The 24,594-nt window shown below is 54.1% G+C and overlaps 1 protein-coding gene across 2 annotated transcripts in view; it reads right to left on the bottom strand.

Moving 5' to 3' along the window:
• The window catches only part of SYNPO (synaptopodin), a 53,352-nt gene that overhangs the window by 7,000 nt on the left and 21,758 nt on the right, over nucleotides 1-24,594 (bottom strand). Inside the window, exons 1-2 of one of the 2 annotated variants that reach the window (XM_037801395.1) lie at nucleotides 8,472-8,676; nucleotides 921-3,274 (exon numbers count right to left, since the gene is read on the bottom strand). In XM_037801395.1, the coding sequence (XP_037657323.1) occupies nucleotides 921-2,942 (2,022 nt within the window). In that variant the 5' untranslated portion in view covers nucleotides 2,943-3,274; nucleotides 8,472-8,676. Of the gene's footprint in view, nucleotides 1-920; nucleotides 3,275-8,471; nucleotides 8,677-24,594 lie in introns of those variants that run through there. The other variant, XM_037801394.1, reaches the window with a different exon arrangement.

Here is a 24,594-nt window from a genome sequence, read left to right as displayed (position 1 = left end):
TGTTGGAGAACTCTAACTTCACACCTACATCTGCACAGCCACCTACAGGGCCCTCCTTCTCTCGGGGATCCCCTGGAAACTTCTCTGACTTAGAACAGTGGGGGCAAGCTAAGTGGAACTGGGAGTTTTGTGCCCAGGAGTTTCCTAAAGTGGAGCCAGAGGCTTGGAGAGGGCATGGAGGTGGCCAAGCAGACGGGCAGGAAGGTAAGCATCAGACAGCAGTGGCAGGCCAAGTCCTTGTCCAGCAGAATGACCCAAGGTGAGGAGAAAGGAGAAGGCTGAGGCAAAGCTCTCTGAAGTAGCAGAGTGGAAACAGCGTCCAGAAGGCAGAGGTGAAAGAGACAGACCTGTGGAGGTGAGAATCCAGCAGGAGCCAGAGAGATGCCAGGTGCCTGGGCCACAGTGAGGAAGCCCCACTGGACAGCTATGGAGGCAGACCCTTAGCTGGCTGATTCCATGGGCACTGGCAGGCTCTGTTTGCTCCAGGAGCCCATGTTAGGGTTTCCTTCCAGGCCATTCCCCCAGCAAGACGCTGGCATCGGACCCTGGCATTCCCACAGCCCACCAAGGCCAAAGGAAGCCCCTTCAGCCGCATTAAGGCCTGCCAAGGGAGTTCTTTCCCCATGGCCTCACCACCCAGAATCAAATGTCACATCCCCAGACAGGAAGTCCAGCCCCCACCTTGTGGCAGAGAAGGGGCAGCCTCAGCTCAGAGAAGGGAGGCTACTTGCCCAAGGTCACAAAGCTAGCTGGTGGCAGCATCAGACCTTGAACTCTCAGACTCCCCCTACTGCTGACTCTTAGCCCTGTGCCATTTCCTGCCACATCCACTTTCCATCCTGCCCTCACATAGGGGACCGTGACAGGCAGTGGGACCCCTATGGGTCTGGTTATTTGAAGCAGAAGGAAGGCTTCCACACCTGGGCCTCGATTCCTGCGTTCCGGGTGGAGAAGGAGGGTCTCGGGGCCTGCTTGGCGCGGGGGGACCATGCCCTGGAGGGAGACACGGGGGAGATATCACTGCTATAGGTAGGGCTCACGGTAGTGGGCTGGAGGCCGTCCTGGCCAGGTGAGGTGTAGTGGCCAGGTGAGGAGCGGGAGGGCCGAGGCAGGGCGGGAGACGGCGGGAGGGCTCCCTTGGGCAGGCTGGGTGTCAGGTCCAGGGAGCTCGGCTTGGCAGGGGAGGCGGCTCTCGGGGAGGCGGCTCTTGGCGAGGCCCTGGCAGGTTCCTTGATGGGCGAGAGAACAAAGAGCGAGGGCCGCAGCTGGTACGGCGGCTGCTTGGTGGGCTCTGGGCGCAGGACCCCGTTCTCGGGCAGATAGCCATGGTAGAGGGAGGCAGGCGGGGTCCGAGCCGGGCTTCGGGATGCCACTCGGAAGCCCCCGGGGGCGTTCGTGGCGTATTTCCAGGATGAAGGCAGGGACATAGTGGGTGAAGGGCAGCGGGCCAGCTCGGCGTGGCCTGAGGACTCGATGACGTACTTCTCCATCCGTGACTGGCGGCGGGCGTAGAGCTCAGCCCCCTTCCCGGAGGCCTCCGAGAGGTTCTGGTTGGGCTTGGACTTGGGCTTGGCCTGGATGCGGGGAGACTTGAGGCATGAGGCCCACTCTGGTTGGGCCTCCTCGGCCGCTGCGGGGCTGGCCCTGTCGCGGGGTGCTGGCTCCTGCTGGAAGTTGGAGGCCTCGGCCCCCAGTGCGAAGGGCTCCTCCTCCACGCCTGCCTCCCCCTGGTCCCTCTGCCTCCGCTTCTCATCTGCCGTCTGTACCAGATCCAGCAGGTCCGGATTCGGGGTCACCTTGGGCTTCTCCACAAAGGTGAACATGGATTTCCGGCTGCCCCGGCGGGCCATTGACTCCTCCAAAATGCCTGTCTTGCTGGCAGGAACTGCCTGGCCCTTCAGATGGGAAGGCTTGGGGTCAGAGCTGGGGTACAGGGCAGAATAAGAGGGGGGAGACCTAACTCGGGAAGCCAGGGGGGCCGTGGACAGCGTCTCAGCATAGGTGGGCGGTGGGGTGAAGTTCCCCAAGGGGCGTCTCTCCAAGGCAGGGCTTCGCTGTGCCATGGGCCGCCTCTCCATCATGGGGCTGTGGGACATTATGTGTCTCAGGGGCCGGGGGCTCCTGTCTGCCATGGTGGGGGGCTGGGAGGTCGAGATCTTCTCTCCAAAATGTCGTCTCTCTACCATGGGTCTCCGTTCCATCTGACTGGTGCCCCCTGATACCTGAATCCCAAAAGGCTTGGCCGTCCTGTTGACCACTGATGGGGACTTGGCTAGTGTGATGTGGACCTCACTGTACAGCTTGGTGGGCATGGTGGCGGCTGCCCGCCCAGACATCTCTTGTTCTGCTGATACCACTGGGGCTCTGGGCTGGACATCGATGAGCAGAGAGCTGGACATGAGATCTGGGGCTGAGGGCCCAGGGATGGACACGGGAGTGGCTTCCCTGGAGAAGGTGGTGGTGGTGGTAGGTGGAGCTGACATGTTGTCGATTAGGAGTGTGCTGGATCTCACCTCCATGGCTGGTGCCTGGGGTTGTGTGCTGGGCTTGGGTTCTGGCTCTGAGTCATTCGGTGGGAGTTGTGCCTCAGAAGAATTCTGCTGGGTGTCAGAAAGAGGCAGGCTTGGCAGGACAGTTGCCGGTGGGTTCTCATTGACATCTGTGGCTGGCAGGTTTTGGTTGCTGTCAGGAACTGGTGTGGTGAGTGTGGCACTGGGGGGGGGGAGGTTTTGGTTGACGTCTGCAGGGGGGTCATGGACCTCAGCTGGAGGTGGGGTAGGCGGGACCTGCTGGGCGTCTCGGTTCTGGGACAGGTGCAGCCCATTGGCCGTCAGCAGGGCTGCATTCTCCTTTAGATAAACCACCAGTGGTACCTCTTCCTCCTCACTGGCCACCTTCTCGAGGTGCCGGAGCAGGCTGCCCTCCTCTGAGCACCCCTCCATGCTGGGGCCAGGGATCTCTATGCCAGGGTTCTGGGAGTTGGAGTTCCTTGCAAGGCTTGGCTCCGGGAGTGAGGTGGGACTCAAGCCGAGTCCCAGGGCATGGCCTGTGGAGCTTGCAGGGAGCACTCTGAGGGACTCGGGGCTGGGCTTCTGTCCCCTCTGGCCGTGGCTCTCCAAGGTGAACTCGTTCACCCTCTGCCGGCGCCTATTGAAGAGCTGGACGCCACGGGAGTTGGAGCTGGGAGGGGTGGTCAGCTGGGCTGCGATCTGCTGGCTCCGTGCCTTGGCTTCTTTCAGATCTTTCTCGGTGAGGCTAGTGCTCCGGCCCAAAGCTGCAGGGAAAGACAGGGGCCCAGTTAGCAAGTGGGAATGCAGAGCCACAGGGCTACACGCACAGAGCAGCAGGCAGACAGGTGGTCACTCTTGGCCCTCCTCCACGGGCCCTCTTTCTCTGGAATTTGATCTGTACTCACCATTTCTTAGAATCACTTCTCTTCATAAAGAACTCTGATCCACTCTTCACCGCCCAACTCAAATGCTACCACTAGTGTGAAGCCTTCCCTGATTATTCTTTCAGGATTAACCTCCTTCCTTTGGATTCCCTTTACCAAATTGCTCACTTTAGCAAACACCTCACCCCAGCATTCAAGGTCCGTACTGCATCCCTGACTGATTCTTATCACTCTTCTGTCTCATTAGGCCCTGCCATGCTGCCTTTCCTTCCATTCCTTGACAATGCCAATTCTGTTCCCACCTCAAGGCCTTTGCACTTGCCATTCCCACTGTTTGCAATGATCTTTTCCCAGATGCCATCCCATGTTGCTTCTCCAGGTCTCATCTGGAGGGCTCTTCCTCTAAAATTGGCTTTTCCCTCCCCCATCCCATATCCTTGTTTTATTTTCCTCATAGCATTCACCACAATTTAAAGGTATCTTCTTTACATGTTTCCTTGTTCATTGTTTCCCTAACTAGAACATAAGCTCTAAAGGGGCAATGACCTTTTTTGTCATTGAATGCAAGAATGAACCCCAGAATATTGTCTATGTGCCTTTCATAGGGTCCTTTTAAACTTTCAAAACTCATAGTAGCTGGCTTTAATTTTAAAAAGAGATCCACTAACATTTCCCTTTTTCAGAATAGATAATACATTCACAAGTTCCCCAAATAAAAACATATAAAAAGGTATACAGTGAAAGGCCTCCCTCCATCCCCAAGCACCCGTCACCAAAATCAGGCAACCAGGATTAGCAGTTTCTTCTATATCCTTCAGAGTTTTCTTACTGCTTCTATTTAAAATTTAAATTTTCACTTAAAAATTCTCATATTTTCACATTAGAAAAGTAGTAAATGGTCCTCAAGTTCAGCAGCAACTACACTAGAACAGTGCATTGTTTCATTTTATCTTCAGGAAACTGAGGCTCAGAGACTTGTAAGTAACCGACCTGAGGAAACACAACTGAGAATGGCAATGCTAGAATCAGAACCAGTTCTTTCTGGCTCCGCAGCCCAAGCTGCCTGCTCGTCCCTAGAAGTCCCTTTGCAACATATAGCGGACAGACTCAGTGAGGGCCAGGGCTCAGTTTGGGGCTGGAGTCTGGGGCCTGAGGTCAGGGATCAGTCTGGGGTAAGTTCAATGTCAGCAACTATTTACCTTCATATCCCCAGTGCTCAGCTGGCACACGGTCAGTGCTCAAGGTATGCTTGTTGAACAACAAATGAATAAATGGACGTGTGAACCAGTGATGATGAACAGATGGTTAGATCAGCCTGGGTCAGGGTTAGGAGCTCAGTCTGTGACTGGGAAAATTCCTCCATCTCCCCTCCTCCCACACTGTGGGAAGCTAATTAGTCCGTGAGGAATCTGACCCTGCCCCCCTCCTGCCTTGCCCTCATTAGCACAGGGCATGACATGCTGAGTGGGTCTCCAGAGACTATCTTTCTAGGCATCCTGCCAGGGAAGCTGAGAATTCATGGACTATCCGAGCTGGAAGGGCCCTTATAGAGGAACTATTTTACCCCTCACCCCTGCCCCCATTTTATAGAGGGAGAAACTGAGGTACAGACCCAGGGTAGAGCCCACTGACCTCCACAATGGACCAAGCCCAGCAGCTCTCTGGCCCCAAATGTCCTTCATCCGTCTTCCTTCCTCTCATCAGGGCCTAGCTCTACTTAGCCTGGGCCCACCCCTCTGAAACAGTGAGAGCACACAGCCTGCCCCACCCACCCATGACACCTGCCTCATCCAGGCAGGACACCTCGCCTGCCTGCATCTCCCCATGTGTAAGAGATGGAGGGTTTGGCCAGGTGGCTCCCCTGGGAGAGCCAAGTGCAGCCAACCACAGTGGAAGACCCTGAGGGGTTGCTCATTTCACAAAACATCCATCTCTTCTGCTCTGCTTAGAAGCCAAATCCCAGCTCTGCCATTTGCAAACTGTCTGACATTTGGCATGTTACTGCACCTCTCAGAGCCTCAGTTTTCTTCACTGAGAAGGGGGTGATAAAAGCACTTCTTGTTCAAGTTGGGAGACTGCAATGAGGTAATGAATACCAAAGGCTGATTGTTACCAAGCTCAGTTGGAGGGAGGCAGAGAGCTCATGCTACCCTGGGATGAGCTGGAGTGGGTAAGATCTCCTTCTACCAAATTCACCCACAGATCAGAGATGAAGATTCCAGAATGTGGGGAGGCAGAGCTGTTGCCCCAACTCATAGAACCTCAAAATCTCAGGCTTGGCTGTCACTGGATCCAATTTCCCATACAATTCTTGGGTCCCTCAAACCATGCCTCTTCACACAGTCAACTGAGGGGTTGCCTTTCACCAATTAACCTCTCAGCTATGAAGTTGCTCCTTGTGCTAAGCTGGCAACTTCCACCTCTAGACTTCTGCCCCCCAGGGCTACACAGATGAAAAGCTTTCTCTTTCCAACCTGACAGCCCTTCAGAGAGTTGCAGATACGTCACATCCCCCTGGGGCATAGTCATGAAAAGCATCCCCAGTCCCTACAAAAATTTTTTTAACAACACTATTGCAGTGACAGTAATTAACATTTATTGGGCACTCACTGCGCACCTTTACATGCACTTTACATATATTATTTAATTCTCACAACAACCCTATGGAGCACAAACTATTATTAGCTTCATTTTACTTATGAGAAGACCAAGGCTCAGAAAGGAGAAGTGAGATAGCCAAGGTCATGGAACCAGAGCCTTGCAAGACTCCAGACAGCACCACGCTTTCTGGCTGGCTTGTTCCCGCAGTGCTAGGCTTGTGGTACTGCCACCAAGTTTGAATACTCCAGACCTCTCAATATCCTTGCATGTTCCTGCTTTCCTCCTCACTTTTCTGCTTCATTCCCATCCCTGGCCAGGTCTACAAAGCCACGGGTTTAGAATAACTCATGAGTCAGAGCATGAAGGGCCCTTAAAGACAAGCCAGCCTTGAGATTTAGAGAGGGAAAGGCCGCTGCCCAGGTCATGCAGGAGGTGGGGGCTGGGGACCCAGACCCTCTGGCTCCCAGCCAGGCTCCACTCACGGCCTGGGCTGCCAATGACGGCACCCCCTGCCCCTCTGAGCCACTGTTTTGGGACATGAGGAATGTGGCAGAAAAGGCCAGAGGGTGAGTGAACCCTGCCCTCCCGGGGGAGCTCCCACGCCCCCCTCCCCAGCCTGCAGTGACTCGATGGAAAGGAATTCAGCAGAGGCTTGGACCGGGCCCAGCCAGCAATCCAGGCGGTTTTTGCCACCCTGAACAAACAAAGCTGGGGGAAGAGGGGGCTTGGCCAACTGGGCATCCCCGAGTTCCCCATGGCAAGGCCCTGGGGAGGCAGCTCAATCGCAAATTCCCCAGACAAGGGAACTGCCACCCCTGGAAATGCCCCAACTTGCGGGTCCAAGATTGTGCTCCCTAGCATCAGAGAGGCAAGAGGTAGTCGAGAGCCAGAGGGCACAGGTACTTTTCTGAGCCTCCACTCGCCTGGCTGTAGGCTGCACATAAGGGGCTAGTCATGATGCCCTTCTAGTTTGACCCTCTGCCAGGCTGGAGTGTTAGTCCTTTAAAGACCCACCCTGGATGTCAGATCAGAAGCCCTGACGACAGACTTTCAAGAGAGGAAGGGGTCGATGGCAGACTTAAGGAAGAGTTGCCTGAAGTCAGGAGACCTGGGGTCCAACAGGGTAAAATCTCAAAGCGAGCAAGGGGGGTGAGAAGTGCTGAGCACAGCCATTAGAATGAGGATGGCTATGGCTGCTACAATTATTGAGCCCTCCCCATAGCCCAGACACTCACAACAACCCAGAGAGGTAAGTCCTATTATTCTCCCCTCTTTGCAGATGAAACAGAGGCTGCCCAGGGTCACACAACTTGTAAGTGAGGGAGCTGGGATTCAAAACACAAGACAGTTTGGCTGTGAAGTCCCATCTCTTACCACTCTGCCTTCCAGACCTGTATTCTGGAAGGAGGGGTGCTGATGGAGGCCCTTGTGCTCCTGGATGATGGTCTGCAGAGCTCTCTGTTTCCTTATCCCAAGATCACTGCCCCTTAGCAGTGCCTCTGCCCCTACAAATCAGTTGCCTACAACAATTCAGGCTCTGTCCCTTCTACCTTTCAGAAGAGCTGATAAACTCTTCCTTACTAAAGGAGAAATGTCTGATAGGTCATGAGAGACCAATGGAGTGGAAAGAGCACAGGGCTGGATATCAGGAGACCAGAGTTTTAGCTTTGCTTTGGGCGGGGATGAGCTCTTTCCCTCACTCCCAACACCCTCTGCAGGCAGCTGTCTATGCTGCTCACCATCAGCCCATCTAGACCAAGAATCCACAGGAGGGAGGCAGGGCAGGAGACGTGAGGCCAGAGCAGAAGGTCAGGACAAGGAGAATTCAAGGAAATGTTTCTTCACACGGCTCCCGTCAATGGGAGTGTCCGAGCCTGGGTCGGGTGGGGTGGGACATGGAGCCAGAGGTAGGAATAGAGCCTGGCTCCAGGCAGCCCTTTGTGGCCGCCTGGGAGTCTTGGCAACAGGACAGTAAACAGGCTGGATAAACTGCCCCCCTGATGGGGTCAGGAAGGAACCAAGGGCTGGCAGCTGGCCGGCCAGCCGCTGCACAGCCTCTGGCTCAGCTGGGGGCAGGAAGGTGAGCACGGCCTGAGTAATGGCCTGGCCACCTTGCCAGCCCCTGCCTTGCATCCTCCCCACTGGAAGGAGGAAATGACACAGCCTTCATTCCCTGGGGACCTCTCCCTCCACAACAGAGTCTGGGTGAGCAGCACGACCTTAGTCCCAGAAGCTTGCCAGCCCTCCTCTCAGGAGAAAAATAATCCGCACAACAGTGGAAATGACTGCGGGCAGGACACGGAAGACATGCAATGGGAGAAGCTAGGGATGGGAGGTTCCAGCAGGCTGGGAGAAGTCACCATCTGCCTCTTCACTGATGCCCAGAGGGGAAACTGAGACCACAGAGGGGATGCCACATGCCCTAACTCACACACCCCAAACCACAAAGGCACCATCGAGGGCTCATCTTACTCACTCCGGCTGGGGCCTCCCTGCAGCCCAGCTTCCCGCTGGATGCTCCTGCCGGCTGAGCAGGCCTCGGTTCTCAAAGCCCTCGGGAAAGGCAGCCAACTGCCTTGCAGATGAAGAGAGGAAAATCCCACATTGACAGCAACGCGGAGGAGCTGGATATGATTTCTCTCCTCCACAGATGACTCAGCCTGGTGCTTTATCAGGAAAACCAACTTTGCAACAGTCTTTTAAATGGCCTCTCCGCCCCCAGTCTCTGCCCCGCCAATCTATCCACCCCACGCTGCCAGATCTGTCTTCCTCCCGCCTGGCTCCACTCGTGTCTCTCTCCTGCTCAAAACCTTTTGTTACCTCCCAGGACATGGAGGATCCAGCCAAACACCCTCATCCTGGCATTCAAGGCCCCTGCTATCAGGGCCTGCCTGAGAGGTAACTGACCTTCTCTCTGTACTCTCAGCAGTGGCCAGGGGCGGTTCAATGGCTCCTGGGTCCCACACCTGCCCTGTGAGTTCCTGCCTCCAGAGCACAGTTTGCACGGATGCCTCTGCCTGGAACCCTTCTCTGTCGTCACAGCCTTTCTACATGCCCTAACCACCCACCCCCAGCCTTCCCACCTAACCCAAATGCCACCACCCCCTCCTCAAAGCCTTCCCTGAATCCACCAATGGTACTGCTTAATAACGTCATCATTTTATATATTCATTTTAGTAAAAGTAACCCTTCAGGGGTTCATTTTAATAAGAGCAACTCTTCAGGGAGTGTTCACCACATGCCAAGCCCTTGCTTCATTCCTCTTCACGGAGACCCGTGAAGTCAGCTGTGTCAGACCCAGAGAGGTGGAGTGACTGGCTCAAGGCTGCACAGCTAGTCAGAGGCAGAGTTGGGATTCAAACCTAGGGTGGCCCAATTCCCAGTCCAGGGCCCATCCACATGGGCCGTGCTGCCTCCTCCTAGTACTCTGCTTTGAGGTAATTAGCGTTTGGGTCTTATTTTCCCCTATAGAATGCAAGAAACTCAAGGGCAATCACTTAACTGTTTCACTTCTGTCCCTCCCCACCCCATCTTCCACAGGTTCTTGCGGTTTAATGATGAAGAAGATGAAGTAATCACCAACATTTTCTGAACAACAGAGGCTGCCAAGCTAAGGACTTAACATGTATTTTCTTATTGAATACTCACAGCAATCATAAAGGAGGTTCCCTTTTCCCTGTTTTATAGATGAGGAAAAGGAGACTCAGAGAATTAGATAACTCACCCAGGTCTCACAGCAAGTGGCAGAGCAGAGCTGGAACCGGAGTGGTCTGATTTTTGCCAAGCCTAGGGCCCTTCTTTCTGAAGAACTCCACCCACAGAGCACACTCACTCCTCCTACCTCACTTCCCCCAGGCCCAGCCCAACTGCCACTTCCTCCAGGAAGTCCTTGTCAATCCAGCCAGTCTCCTAGATCACTGCTCCTTCCCTGCTCAACCTGGTCCAGAGGCTTCAGAACAGGAAGGGGGCTCAGAGGAAAGAGCAGGTTGAGAAAGCTCAGAAACCAAGGCTTGAGGGGAAGGTGGCTGGGCCTGGCCAAACTCCTGGTGTCTACCTGCTGGCAACGGGTGGGGATCAGGTGGGACAGATTGGAAGGATGGTAAGATGAGGGCTCCCAAGTCACCTGAGGCCTCGGATGACAGCTATTCCTGCGGGCCACAAGCACTGCTCACTGTTCACTGACAAGGGCACTGCTGGCGGGTCCTCCCCTGCCAGGCGCCAGCAGCCAGCCCCACTCTTGCCTATTTACTGGGTCTAATCACTAATCTGAAATCGGTATGTTTCAGGGACTTGGAAACAGTGGCCCAGATAGGGACAGGGCTCAGCCCCAGGTACACAGCAAACAGAAAAGGGCTGGCTCACACAGAGCCACACTCAGAACCCTGGCTCCCATCTCCCACCCCAGGCCTGTCAAGCCAGGCCTGTGCCCTCCAAGCTCCCTCCTACTCCATCACCCTCCTCTGGGAGTGCAGAAAGGATGGCCACACCCTACCCTTCCAGAAGACCACCCCACATGTCCAGGAGACAAAGGTGTGGAAAGCCAGTGCAAGGAAGAGGCTGATTTCCCATAAACCATGCCTCTGCTGTGGTGGGGCTGACCCCAGGTCATCTCTGGATCTCTAGCACCCAGCCCGGGGTCTGGCATACTCTGAGCCCTCCTAAAGATGTAGCCCTTCCTCTCGGCCCTGTGCCAGCCTGGGGCCAGAGCTGGTCTCCTCTTTAAATGCCCCAGACCCAACAGAAGCTGTCACCCAGGAGGGGTTCAATAAGTATTGCTGAATAAATGATTATGGATATGCCCATCCATGATCCAAAGCCTCCCACCCTCACATTTTGCTTCACCATTTCTCCTCCAGGGATCTGAGATCTGGAGGGTGGTTCCTGGAGGAATTGGGGAGGAGGAAGTGGGCAGCAACAAGTCTGTGGGCAAAGAGGGAGATGATAGCTCAAATCACTGTTACGTCTAAGAGGTACAATGTTCCATGAAGTGCCCAGAGGAAACAGAGCCTAAGAGAGAGATGAATTAGAATAAAGCAACCTGGAAGGCTTCCTGGAGGGAGTGACATATACCATAGGTCTTGAAAGATGGAGATGGGGAGGTATTCCAAGCAATGGGGCAGCTTAGCAGAGGCTGGAAGGCTCAAGGTAATCCCCTCCCCAGGCCCCAACCCCCTACCCCAGCCCCAATCCCCTACCCCCATCACCCATGCCCCAAATCAAGACCAGCTGGAAGGAAGAAACCTTTCACAGAGAAACACACCCATCTGGGCTTGTCCAGAGGCTGAGGGGGAACGGGGGTGATCTAGCGCAGTTCCAGAGGAGCAATGTATATTACAAGGCTCATGCCCCAAGATGAGAAACACCATGATGTCTGCCCTGGGCCTCTGGTGGGTTACATAACCGTCCCCCTGCTCCAGCCGCAGATCCAGCAGACCCTCCTCCGCCTCCTCCATCTCCTCCAGCCATCTGTCTCGCTGCTTCCCTCTTGTAGAAGAGGCCACTAAGAAGCCGAAAGTGAAGGCCAGCGCCTTGTGGTAAATTCCCCACATTCCTTCCTCACAGAAAAATAAATAACAGGGGCAAAAAAAAAAAAAAAAAAGTAGGAGGAATGATAATGCCGGCCTAAGCACACTGGGGTCCTAGGGCGAGGGTAAAACGCTAGCCCAGGAGCAGCCCTGCGGAGCCCCTCCTAAATGAGTCACCATCACCAGCGCCAGGGCACTGGGGCAGACAGACCCGCTGGCCCCCAATGAGACCCCAGGTTGTGCTAAACCTCTCTGGGTCTCAGCCTCACTCACATCTGCCCAAAAGGCTCTGCAAATCCCTCCACTGTGGGAAGCAGTCATCGCGGGCCAACATGTCACACAGGCACCTCACTTTTATTACTCAAGCTGCCCATCACTGAACACGTGCCAGGCATCAGTTATCTTTTTACGTTGTTTTATTTTACTCATAAGCAGTGAGCGCTCATTTTACAGACGAGAAAACTGAGGCCCGGAAAGGTTTTGTGATTCACCATGGTCATTTGACCAATGAGTAGACAAGTTTCCAGCACTTACCTCTCGCTCCCACAAACATTTAGCCTGTCTGTTCCTTCCTCAGATGGCCCTCCTTTACCAACTCTACCTAGGGGAACAAACCATTCCCCTCCAATCTCCAGCTCAAGGAGGCATCTGAGATTCTGACCTGCTGGGCTATCTTTGGTAAATCACTTCACATCTCTGGGCCTCAACTTCCTCATCAGCAAAATGCGGATGATCATATCAACCTTGCAGAGCAGCTGCTAAGCAAATTAGATACAGAAATAATTTATAAGATATAAAGCACTGTGCACATCCAAGGGAAGACTTAGCTTCGTCTTTTTGCACAAACCCGCCTCCATACAACTCTCCCAGGCCAGGCCTCTGTCTCTCTCCTTCTCTCCCACCCTTTACCAACCCTCCCTGGGTCTGGTCTCACTCCTGGTGTCTCCCTCTTCAGCTCACAGTCAGGCATGCCCAAACCCCCATCCCACCCCCAGCATCACCTCTGCACAAGAAGACCCCAAAGTCAACTTCTAGCCAATGTGCTGCAGCAGAAACAACGGGTTGAATCACAGCTCTGCCTCTTCTATGACGTGTGATTTGGGGCAAATCACAAAACCTCTCTGCCCCCTGTTTTCTCAACTGCAGAACTGGGTCAATGATCCCCATCTTGCCAGCCTGCTGTGAGTCATGATGAAAAATGTGAGAATGAATGGGCATACCAAAGGCCTTTCTTCCTCCCCTGGCTTTCGGGTTTCTGAGCCCAGGTCCCGTCAAAGCAGCCCCCAGGCCCAAGACTCCAGGGAGGGAAGGCGCAGCCTATGCTGGCTCCCCCACCCCCCACCCCTTTTGCCCGTCCCCACCCCTGCCGCTTGACCCACAGCTGTGCAGCCAGGGGGAAACCAAGGCCCTGGGCATGTTGGAGGGAAAACCACAGTTGCTGCTGCTGACCCTGCCATGCACCCTGCCACCACCATTCACCCATCCCCAGGCCTGTCTGGCTCCACTCCAGCAGGAGGAGTCTCCTGCCAAAGGAAAGGCTGAATCATCCAGCACCCTCTTCCCCTTTTCCCTCAAACTACAGAAGAAAGGAAGACTGGAGATGAGGTGATGAGGTTTCTGTGTCTGCCCTGTAACGACTTGGCTAGTCCCTGACCCTCGATGGGACTGTTTGTCCATCTCTTCAGAGGGAGGAGTGGACTGGATCAGTGATTCCTAGGGGGTGATATGCCCACACCTCTAGTGGAAGCAAAAAAATTTTAGGTGGGATCCTGATATTTAACATGTTAACAGTTTTGTGGATTTCAAATGTGTATTGGAAAAGGAGTACGATAACCATACCAAACCTGTGAGCTCAGATCTATTACCCCTTAGAGAGAGTTGAAGGTAGATATTTCAGTAACAAAAGTTAGACCATTCAAAGAAAATAATTTAAGAAGTATAAGTGGTGCATGGATTCATTTATTCGACAGATATTGATTGCACACCAACAAGGGCACTGTTCGCAGATGGGAAAAGAAACAGAAGTCCCTGCTTGCTTTCTAGTAGGAGAGCAAGGTAATTCATATCGAAGTAAATACACCAGTAAGTCAGAGGATAAATGCTATAGAGAAAGATAAAGCAGGGACAAGGATATACAGACTGCATAGGGTGGGGAGTGGCTTGCAAATGTACATTTGGTGATCAAAGTGGATCTCACAGAGAAGGTGAAAGCTGAATGAAGAACTGCAGAAGGTAAGGGAGTGAGGCAACAACATGTGTGTGGGAAGAGTGAGCAGGCAGAGGGGACAGCAAGTGCTGAGCAAGTGCTCAGGCCAGGCGGGTTGAGGATGGCTTGCCTAATGTGAAGGGACACGAATGAGGGAAGCAGGCTGTGTACAGGTCCTTCTACCTTTGCCCTGTGGGATCTTAGGGATTCCACTGCATGTCAACCCTTTGCACACATACCCAAACCCATCCACCACTGCAACACGTACGCATTCTCCATAGCTTCTTAACGTTGGAGAGCCCCCAGCCGGCAGCAGCACATCTTGTTGCGCACACGCCCACACACAGAGGTGCTGCATTGCTTTAAACCTGCACTATTCGCAGCAGGGTATGCATAGGTTTGCAGGCATCGTCGACGTCCATAAGGCTGCAGGGCATCCTCAGAAGGGCAGAACATTCACGTGAATATAGATATGCTGAGCACCTACAGGTGTGCAAATGGGGATGCAGGGACCTAGGGCACACATGGCACTCACGCGGTGGACCGGCACGGACATATGTTCATCAGGTACACCCCTGGGGAGGGGGCACGTCTGTCCCTCCCCCCAGCCCACCCTGTCTTCAGGTAACCAAGTTACCAAACAACCCCTGCCTCAAGGGCACATGCTACTGGAGCACAGAACAAGAAAGCACGGTGTGGTTTCAAATTCACTTCTCCAGTATCTCTGCTCCTCAGTCATGGTGTCTCTTTCCAGGGGTACGTTAGAATCTGCCACCTGATGCTCAAATGTCCCAGGGGATCATGTTGCTGTGGAGCATGTCCCCTTTTCTACCCCTACTGCAATAAAGCGGGACAAGCCAAGAAAAATGCCTGGCACAGCACCTTAAAACATTAGTGGCCACTACCAGCTCATCGTCATCATCATTCCAAGCTTCGTTTCTCCAGGGTGCTCAGGGGGTGGGCTGAAGAATAAGGAGAAAGGATCAGACTGGGGGCCAGAAGCCTGGGTTTCAATCTCAATCTGGCCTCCGGCTTGCCACAAGGCCTCAGGCACATCCTTTCCTCTGTCTGGCCCAGATCAGAAATCTCCAGGTGCCTCAGAATCCCGGAGGGATTGGGTTCAAAATGCAGATTCCTGGGCCCTGACCCAGACCTGTGGGACCAAAGAATATACACAGGCTTCCGGACGGGTTCTGATGCACAGCCAGGCTTGGGACCCACTGGGCTTTACAGCCTATGATTTCATAAATGTATTTATCAGTGAACACATAGGAAAATGTTCCAGTGTTGCCTGGCACATAATGTCCATAATGTTAACAAAAAATATATCTAATGATATATATGTGTATACATATTTGTGTGTGTCTATAATATATTGCCAGTCCTTGAATATGCACAACACTTTTTAGTTTTCCTGGCACTTTTACATCCATTGGATCCTCATCAGAGATGGAGGCAGAGCAGGGATTGTTCTACTGTTCTACAGACTACAGTCCTGAGACAGAGAAAAGCCAAGGGACTCACAAAAATCTCATAGCTCAGAAGTGGCGAAGCTGGGACCAGCATGCAGGTTCATGAGTCCCAGCCACCTCAGAGCCTTGCCACCCAATTCCACATGATTCTGACTTCCAGCCCACAGTGTACGTGTCCTCCTTCCATTCCAGATTTATGACAACTCTGTGCAGACACAACTTCCCCAGTAACTCAGAGTTTGAGAATGGGACAACCTCGGCCAGTTAATTTCCTTCCAGGCATAAGATCCCACTACTTTCCCTCTCACTGGTGGTACAGGTGGTCCCCAAAGCCCTAACGCTGCATGGTACCATTTGACCTACCATTTGTTTAGCCATTCTGAGTTCAAATCCCAGCTGAGCCGATCACTAGCTATGGTGACTTTGGATTTCCTCCTCCATAAAAGGGTCTCCTAATTCCCACCCTGCAATGTGACTGAGAAGGGATCTCATATGTGCAGCGTGCCCAGCACCAGGTCCGGGATGCTCGCTCTCAATGGCAATCACATCCGTGATGATGGGGCAATGTTAACGCTCAGGTAAAGTATGAGTTCCTGGAAGGCAGGAATTCTGTTTCCTTCATCAGTGCACACCCACCTACTGCAATTAATGCATGCGCAATAAATAGTTATTGAATGAAGGAAGAAAGGAAATGTTATCACCAAAGCAATTCTCTTCTCATCTTAGCTTTCTGCTGTATTTAATGACCCATTTTGCAGCTTGGGGGCTAGAGGCACCCACACAGGGACCGTAGGGCCAGAAGGAATAAGTTATGGTTCCTGGAAGTTGCCCTCCCATCCGCACGTAGCGGGCATGCCTGCCTGTGGCGGTGATGAGGGCCGTGTTCCGGGAGCCTTGAATGTAATCCTGTTGACTCAGAGGCATAAATAATGCACTAATGTTCTCTTCTCACCACCCTGTCACACTAAAAATAGTAGCCTCTACCCTTTCAGGGATTCCAAAGGGAATCGGGCAGGACACCAAGATAGGGACAAGCAGGGAAAGATGTCCCTGGGTTGTGGAATGGTCAAATGCCCTCCCTCCAAGCCCACCTTTCCAAACCCATAAGACACAGGACCCCAGGATCCTAGAGGTCAGAGCTGAAAAGGCTTTTAGAGGCTGGTCAGGGGCTCTCAAGGGCTAAAGGAGAGGCCTGAGGAGGTGGGGCACCAGGACCCCCACTCTCTTCCACCAGAACTCTTTTATCTTTTCCTCTTCCCCTCTGATGCCCATCCTAATAAAAGCCTGTGCTTCCAACCCACCCCTCCCCACTCCTTCCTCTCCCTACTCATGTGATGAATAAATATAGAGTGGGTGGTTCCCCTCTCATGTGTTTTTTTATATAAAGCTTTGGAGAGGGAGGAAGGTCCTATGTTTTTTCATTTAATTTTTTCTTTTAAAAGTTTGAAAATGACTGACCTATTGCAGTGATTCTCAAACTGTAATGTGTATAGAAATTACTCAGGATGTTGTTAAAATGCAGGTTCTGATCCAGGCGATCTGGGATGGAGCCTGAGATTCTGCATTTCTGACAAGCTTCCAGTTGATGCTGATATTGCTGGTCCATGAGTATAGAAGAACTTGAGCAGTTCCCTATAATACAGATGGGGAAACTGAGGCCCAGAGAGGCAAAGGGATGTGTCCAAGAGCACAGAACAGAGCTGGGCTCAGAACACAGGCTTCCCAACTCCATCTTAGGGCTGTGGCCCTGGGGGCTTTGGGGTGGAGAGGAGGTAACTGGAGGAGGGCAGGGGACAGGGACAGGCCTGCACTTCAGCCCAAAAGTGGACCTCCAGAGGTCCACAGGCTCCCCCAGGAACAAAAGTGAATAAGAATGGTAGTGATGGGAGCAGAACATTGTGAATGTACTTACCACCACTGAATTATATGCTTGAAGGGAGCTGAAATAGAAATGTTATGTTGTATATATATTACCACGATAAAAACTTGAAAAAGGGAAAAGTAATTCACCTGAACAGAGGTGACTGCAGCCCCCTGCCCAAGAACATGGCTGGCCTCTGAGGCCTGATAAACCACCATAATCCTCCTGAAAGTCAAGATGCTCCAGGTGGCTATTAAAATGCCAAGAAGATCCAGGAAAAGGAAGAGAGGGCCCCATCCACTCTGCATTCAGACATCACACGAACTGGCTGGGGGTGCATGGCGGCCTGTTGGCAGCACTATTAGGAGGCAAGACCAGCTTCCAGACAAACGTTAGAAACCACCCCACCTTCCTAGGCTCTGCCTCGACCCCTTTGCAGGCCCCACCACCCAAGGCCTCCCCGCACAGTGCTTCGCCCTCCTGTGAGTGCTCAGCCCCAGGTGCCGGCAGGTTCTCACTGCAGGGCCTTCGCATGTGCTGCCCCTTCTGCCTGGAAGCCTTTCTTCCCTTGTCCCCTCACCCACCCGTTCAAGTCTGTTTCCAGGTCTCAGGGAGGACTTCCCTGCCCTCAGAGGTCACATTCCCTGGCCACAGTATCAGCTACCTCCAAACTCCTGCTGCATTTGCAATTTCATCATTATTTGTTTTAATATCAGCCTGCCCTGCCTGGTGCTAAGCAGCCCCCGCAGGGCAGGAACCTTGGCTGACATTTCCTCCTCTCTGCCCATGCTCCAGGAAACATTTGTTGACAGAAGGGAAGAATAAATGAATAAAAACACTGCTCCCATCACTATTAAAGCCTTTGACGTACGTGGTTCCCTGTGACCTCACTCACCCTCAAGAAGTGGTACAGGACTGGGATGTGCGAGGTGATCCTGATTTATGCCTCTACCCTGTACAAAACAGCTGCTAACTCAGCGGTACCAACTCAGCCAGGCAGTCCCCGCCCCCAGGGTCGGCTCACTCTCCCGCTGGGCTAGCACAGCCTGCCCCTTCCTGCCCCACCAGGGAGCGGGCCCCCCCCTGCTGGCCCCGGGGTATTTAGTGTCTACTGAGCTCTTTTCCACCCTGTATTCTCTAGCCCATTTCACAGCAGCTCAGAACTGAAGCCTGAAGATCAGGAAGCAAATGACTTGCCCAAGATCACCAGCAAGTTAGCTAGGACTGGAGGGCCAAACATCCCTTCCTGATGCTCTCTGAGCAGAGCCTCTAGCACTGTTTGTGAGGTCTAAATGAGAGACGGAATCTGGGAAAGACTTTGAAAGCTATAAAGAGCTTCAACTGATGGCACTGCTCTGTCCATTTTTGAGGCCCAGAGAGGAAAAGGGCCTTATTCAAGGCTACACAGTCAGTGTGTGGAGAAGCCAGAAACCCTGGCACAGCTCAAAGCCACCAGCAGGCCCACCCAAGCTCAGTGAGGGCACCGTCTGCCTGGAGCCTGGGCAGGGGTAGAGGAGGGAGAGAGCAAAGTGGCTGGGGAGCACTCAGCCTCCAGCAGGGAGCCAGGGTGGGGTGGGCGGGGCCCAGAGGGAGCCCTGAGAAGGGCCTGGCAGCTGGGCATGGGGGAGCCAACTGGCACTGGCCAGGTGGTGGAGTGTTTGTTCCCCATGCGCATGACGGTCTATTTTTTAATCAGCACCCTCCCATCCCCCAACTCCATGTGCCCTCCCAGAGGGCCAGATATGGGGAATCATGTCCTGGCTGAGGCAAAGGCCACCTTGGGAATTGGTGGGAACATCCCCAACGTCCCCTCTCCCCATGGAGCCCACAGGTACCAATCAGCCCAGAAAGCAGGACAGGAGGCCTGGGAGGGAGGGGGAACAAACCAGTGACATGGCAAGAGGCCCGAGCAGAGGAGAACTGGGCTTCCCTCCTGCATGAGTGACCTTGGCCTTGGTTTCCCTCGGCTGAACAATGGTGGGGACGTGCCAGACTACATGTGAGTTCATTATAACTCAGGCACTCAGGATCCACTCAAGCTCCCTGACACTGACAATACTTAATAGGCCTGCAGCCCCACCAAGGGAACATATGATCCTCCCTCACCTACTTCTAAGGGAAGATGGGAGGAGAAAAGCTGCTGAGCTGGCTCAAGGGCCAACCTCAGAGTCCTGGATCCCAGACCCAGGGAGGCTGCTCCTTCCAGGAGCTGAGAGACAGGGAGGATGAGGATCAAGGAGGAACGCTGTGTGTTCTTGGGCAGGTGGCTTGGCACCTCTGAGCCTCTAGGCATCCCATCTAAAGCAGGAGCAGCCACGTTGTACAGTCAGTAAGCACGCTGGCTTTGGGGCCTGGGTTTGAATCTGACCACTTACCAGCTCAGTGACTTTGGGAAACTCACATAAGTTCACTGTGCCTCAGTTTCCTCATTTGTACAATGTTGATAATAACAGTACTTACCTCATGGAGTTGTTGACATGTAAGGAACTTACAGCATACTTGGTACATGGTAAGGCACAATAAACGTGACCTATTTCTCAAGGACTTTGGCTTTTATCTATTGAGCATGCTTATCTTCATCTCCAAGAGATTATTCTAGAGAATTAGACACAAAGGTCTCAGGTTCGTGCCTACCCACTCGCATCCCAGGAACCACAGAGTACACTGGAAACCACTGGCTGAGTCTGGCTCACTATCCCACCCCCTGCCCAGTAAACAAGTGGGCACAATCTGATTTGTCTGGGCACCCTGGGAGGCCCTGACACACAGGGTCAGAGTCACTGGTGGGAACAAGGTGGGATCAGGTGTGTGGTTCTCTGGATGCCCAGCATGCTGCCTCCCAGCAGCGCAGGGAATCACCCTCTTTCTCCCATCAAACAGGCAGTCCCTGTCTCCAGGGTCGGCCCACTCTCCCAGCTGTGGGGCTCACCCAGCCTGCCCCTTCCTGCCCCATCACAAAGCCAGTTCCTCCTGCTGGCCTCAGGTATTTCTGTTTACTGAGTTCTTTCCCACCCTGGATCCCCTAGCCCATTTCACAGCAGCTCAGAACTGAAGCCTGAGGCTCAGAGGAAGCAAATGACTTGCCCAAGGTCACCAGCAAGTTGGCTAGGACTGGAGGGTCAAGCATTCCTTCAGTTCAGGCCCTTCTCCACTGTGCTGGTGCCTATACTTTCACTGCCAAACTTTCTGCCAAAGCATGAAAAAAGAAGCTTATACTGAGCTATGACAAGTCTTGAGTGAGATTCAAGGGCTTGTGTTTTAACAAGGGTCAAAACAATAATTCTATTAATAAATAAGAGCTAAGTTTTTTAGCATTAACATCATATCATTTAGTTTTCCTATCAACCATACAAGAGAGGGATCCATTATTATCATTGTTAACTATTATCATTGTTTCTTTCTTAGAGTTGAAGAAAAAAGTCCCAGATAGGTTATATAAAATGCTTAAGACCTTACAGGTAGCCAGGAGTTGAACCCAGAGGTCCCACAACAAAACCTGTGTATTAACCACTCAGGAAGCAGGTAACACAGAAGCAACTCAATTTTGTTCCACCTGCAGCAGCTCCGAGAGGCTGGGCAGGGCGGGACAGGGCCAGCACAGTGCTACTCTATACTGCCTCACCAAGTGGAAAAGATGAAGCTAGGATGGTGGAATTTCAAGCAGCAGCCAGTTGGTAAAGATTTCACTCCCGGAGAGAGAGCTTTTGTAAGCCTCTGGAATTACAGGGCCTGGAGGCTGCCCCCATGTTGACTCCTCCTCTGGCCACAGTGGGTAGCAATTGAGACTCAGTGTTCAGGGACCAGGCACAAAGGACTCTGAGCTCACAAACACACCAGAGTAACTCAGCACAGCCTCCAGGCAGAAAGGCCCAGCCACCCATCTTCCCAGATCATAGGCTCTCTTTAGTCAGCAGCCTGAAACCCCCCGGGGAGGAAGGCATTTTCACAACGGACAGCCAATGCCCCAACCCCAACCCCCAGTTTAGATCATTCACCATCCTCTGGAACACTCTTCCTTCCAATCAAATCCTTCCCATTATTCTAGGCCCCAGTTCCTGTCATGCCTCCTCCAGGAAGACAGCCTTGACCACTTCTTCAAATAACGTTCTGGTCCCCACTCCAGTATCACCTTCTGAGAGAGGCCTCCCAAACTACCAACCCAAAGCAGCCCCTCTAATTACTCTCCAACTTAGCAGCACTTTCATACCACTTTTATCTGTCTGAAAGTATCCTGCTGACTTATTTGCTTCCTTTTTCCTTGCCTATCTCCCCAGTTAGGACATAAGCTCCTTGAGGGCAGGGACCTGTTTTATTCAGCACTATAATTCCAGTCCCTGAGCATCCCTCCCCATTGTCAACCAGGGATGGTGAGGTGCATAGAGGATAAGGGATTCACCAAGACCACACAGCAAGTGAGTGGTGGCGGAGGTGCCCCCTGCCCCACCCCTGGCAGTTCACCTGTTGGCCTGTCTTGCCTCTATGATGGGGGCCTGAACCTGCAGATCCTCGCCAACTGCGCCCCCTCCACTTTCCCAGGGGCCTGCGGCGCCCCAGTCTCGGCAGCCCTACCGCTTCCCCCTCGGTCCCTCCCTTCCTGGCATCACTGGCTCCGATGAGCTCATGTCTGGAAGCCTGGGAGCTGCCCTGAAGGAAAAGGTGCCTCCCAGGCCAGGCCCCAAGGCTGGCCAGAGGTGTGCTCTGCCTTGTGGGAGGGCAGCCTAGGCAGGTGGAGGGTGGGAGGGAGTGGGCTGACCCCTGCCCAGCCGCACCTCTCCAGAGCTGTGAAGTGGCCTTAGGGAGACCAATGTCAACTATGGAGATGGGCAAGACTGGGGGTGGAAAGGAAACGGAGTGAAGTCCTCTCCAGTGCTTGTCCCATCTTTCCAGATGCTCCATTGCCACTTGTGCCCTCCCCCACTTGTCTGGGAGCTGCTCTTTCCCAGGGAAAGGGAATCTGCTATATTCCACTCACAGAACCATCCTCGGCAAATCTCTTCCCTTCTCTGGTCTCAGTTTCCCCAACTCTAAAATCAGGGATTGGATAAAATGCTAGCTGACCAATCTAGGGATCAGCCAGGAATCTGGCACCTGAATGCCAAAGGTTCGTTGTTTTTGTTTTGTTTTTGAACACCTAAGGGAAGGGGAGTGGAGAAGTGCAAGGCAGACAGGGAAGAGGAGTTAACAGCCTTGTTTTGATTGTGTAAATGTTAAATGTTGATTCCAACCACAGTTTGATTTAGGGAATGGTGGGGGATGGAGGGAACTAGCCAGCCCATGGCCTGAAAAGTTGGGGCTGGGCATCGGGGTGGCACAGCTGCCAACAATTGCCTGGGAGACGTTTTGTGAATGTCCAACTATAGTGATCCTAGCCCAACACCCTCCTTGTACAATGGGGAAACTGAGGACCAGAGAGGGAGAGGGACCAAACCAAGATCTCATAAGGAGACAGAGGCAGGAACCCCCCACCCCACCCCAAGCAAACAGGGCATTTTCAACTCCTTGAGGCACCCCACACTACTGCCTAAGGTACTATAGTAAGTCTTGGGGATGTGAAGGAGAACATCAGTTGCAGCTTGTGCTTCTGCCCCCCAAAATGGGATGAGGTTAGTGACAGGGCATACTGGCATCAACAAGGCTTCCAGCCCCTTGCCCTAGCACCCCCTAGGCACCCAGATCATCATATCTCACTCTCCACTTCCCAACATGATAGGTGGGGCACCTCCAACTGCCCCTACAGCCCCCAATGGAGTTGCCCCAACTGGGCCACACTGCGACTCCTCTCACTGGGAGCCAGAGAGGGCAAGGGGCTTGCTAGGGTCACATAGCAAGGTGGTTTATTCCAATGTCACCTGCCACTGCCCAAAGGGTGGGGTAGAGGGTGGGGAATGGGGGTGTGGGAGGTTTCTTGCCCCCATCTAAATTAAGCCTATAAAGTGGGGTGAGCTTGGGGGAAGGAAAGTAGTCCTCCCAGAAGCCCCACCAGGGCTGTAGATGGAGCCCCCAGATTCCACAGTGTAGTCATTAGAAAGGAGCCCCAGTCTCTGTTGGCTACCTGGGCTGGTCACTTCCCCTTTTGGACCTCGTTTCCCTCCTTGGCAAATGGGGCAACAGTAAGAGTGTTTTGAGAATTTGATGTGGAGCGCTTAGGACAGCTCTCCCCCTCCCTACAGGCGCACCGGAAGGGCCTCGATTTTCCCAGGTGGGGCTTGGACCCGGTGGTCCCGCGGTGTGGCGCTTCGGCCGCCCGGTGTGCCCCACCCGCATAACCAGCCCGCGGCACCCGGTCACCCCGCCCGCGGGGAGAGGAAGGGGTGCGCGGGCCCAGCACACGCCGTTCCCGCTGCTCCACAGGCGCCCATGTTGGTCAACCCCGGGCAGAGCCCAACCCGCGGTCTGCCTGGGTCCAGCCCGGTCCGACCTTTCTCAGAGCCGGCTGGTGCCACCCGCGGGCCCGGGACTGCCCCCGGCTCCCGATCCGCTTGCAGGGAGGGGAACAAGGGCTGGCGCTCCCACGCAGCCTCGGGAGGCTTCCCGGCGTCGGGGGGTCCTCTGGCTCCAGGGCTGCTCGAGAGCTTTGAGATCCATCCAGCCCGCGCCGCACGCCCCACCGCACAGCTGGGGAAACTGAGGCCCAGGGTGGAGAAGCGACTTGGCCAAGGTCACCTCGCGTGTGGAGGCCTGGAGCCCAGATATGCCACTTCCCGGGCTGGGCGGCTCCGGGGCCAGCGCAGGTGGGAGGGGGCGAGGCTCGCCGGGCGCCCGCACCCCTGAAGGGCCAGTACCCCTCACTCACCTCCAGCCGCCGCGCGCGGTGCCCCAGCTCCCCGGCGCCGCCGCCTCCGCGCACCGGGCCACCTCTGTCACAGCGCCCCGCCCAGCGACCCCTACGACCCCCGCCCGGTGCCGGGCGCCCCCTCCGCGCCGGAGGTCCCCTGCTCGCCGCCGCCGCGGCCGCCTAGCCGGCTGCCAGGGGACCGGGAGCCGGGAGCGGGGGGCAGGCGGACCAGCCGCGCTCCCGCCGCCCGCTCCCCCGGGCCCTAGCGCCGCCCCGCCCCGCCCTCGGGGGTGCGACTCCCTCCCCCACGGGCTCGGTCTCCTGCGTCAAGGCGGTCCCCTTCTCCCTCTTTCCTCTCGGTTTCTCTCACTCTCTGCTGCCTGGGTGTCTGTCTTGGTTTCTTCATCACTTTCTGTACCTCTTGGTCGGTCCGTCTGTCCCTCAACCTTTCTGTTTTCTGTCTCACCGAGTTTCTTCGTGTCTCCCCATCTATCTTCTCTTTTCTCTATCCCTCCTACTACCCCCTCTCCCACCTTTAAATCCGTTTTTGTGATTCTGTCCCCATAACTCACCCTCCCTTCCAGTTTCCTTTCAGATCCAGAGGCAGGTGGCTGACAACCAGGGGACTCCGCCCCAGGCCCATTTCCCCCTTTCTTCTGAGCCCCAGTAACTAGAATACCTGTCTCCCTTGGGAGGACTGGGGCAAATGAGGAGTGAGAAAGTTTGCCACCTGCCCTCTCCCCACTCCACCCACCTCTGC

This window comes from Choloepus didactylus, chromosome 13 (genome assembly GCF_015220235.1).
Source record: "Choloepus didactylus isolate mChoDid1 chromosome 13, mChoDid1.pri, whole genome shotgun sequence".
Lineage (NCBI taxonomy): Eukaryota > Metazoa > Chordata > Mammalia > Pilosa > Megalonychidae > Choloepus > Choloepus didactylus.
Note: the sequence above shows the minus strand (reverse complement) of the source record. Positions and strands in the feature narration are given on the sequence as shown.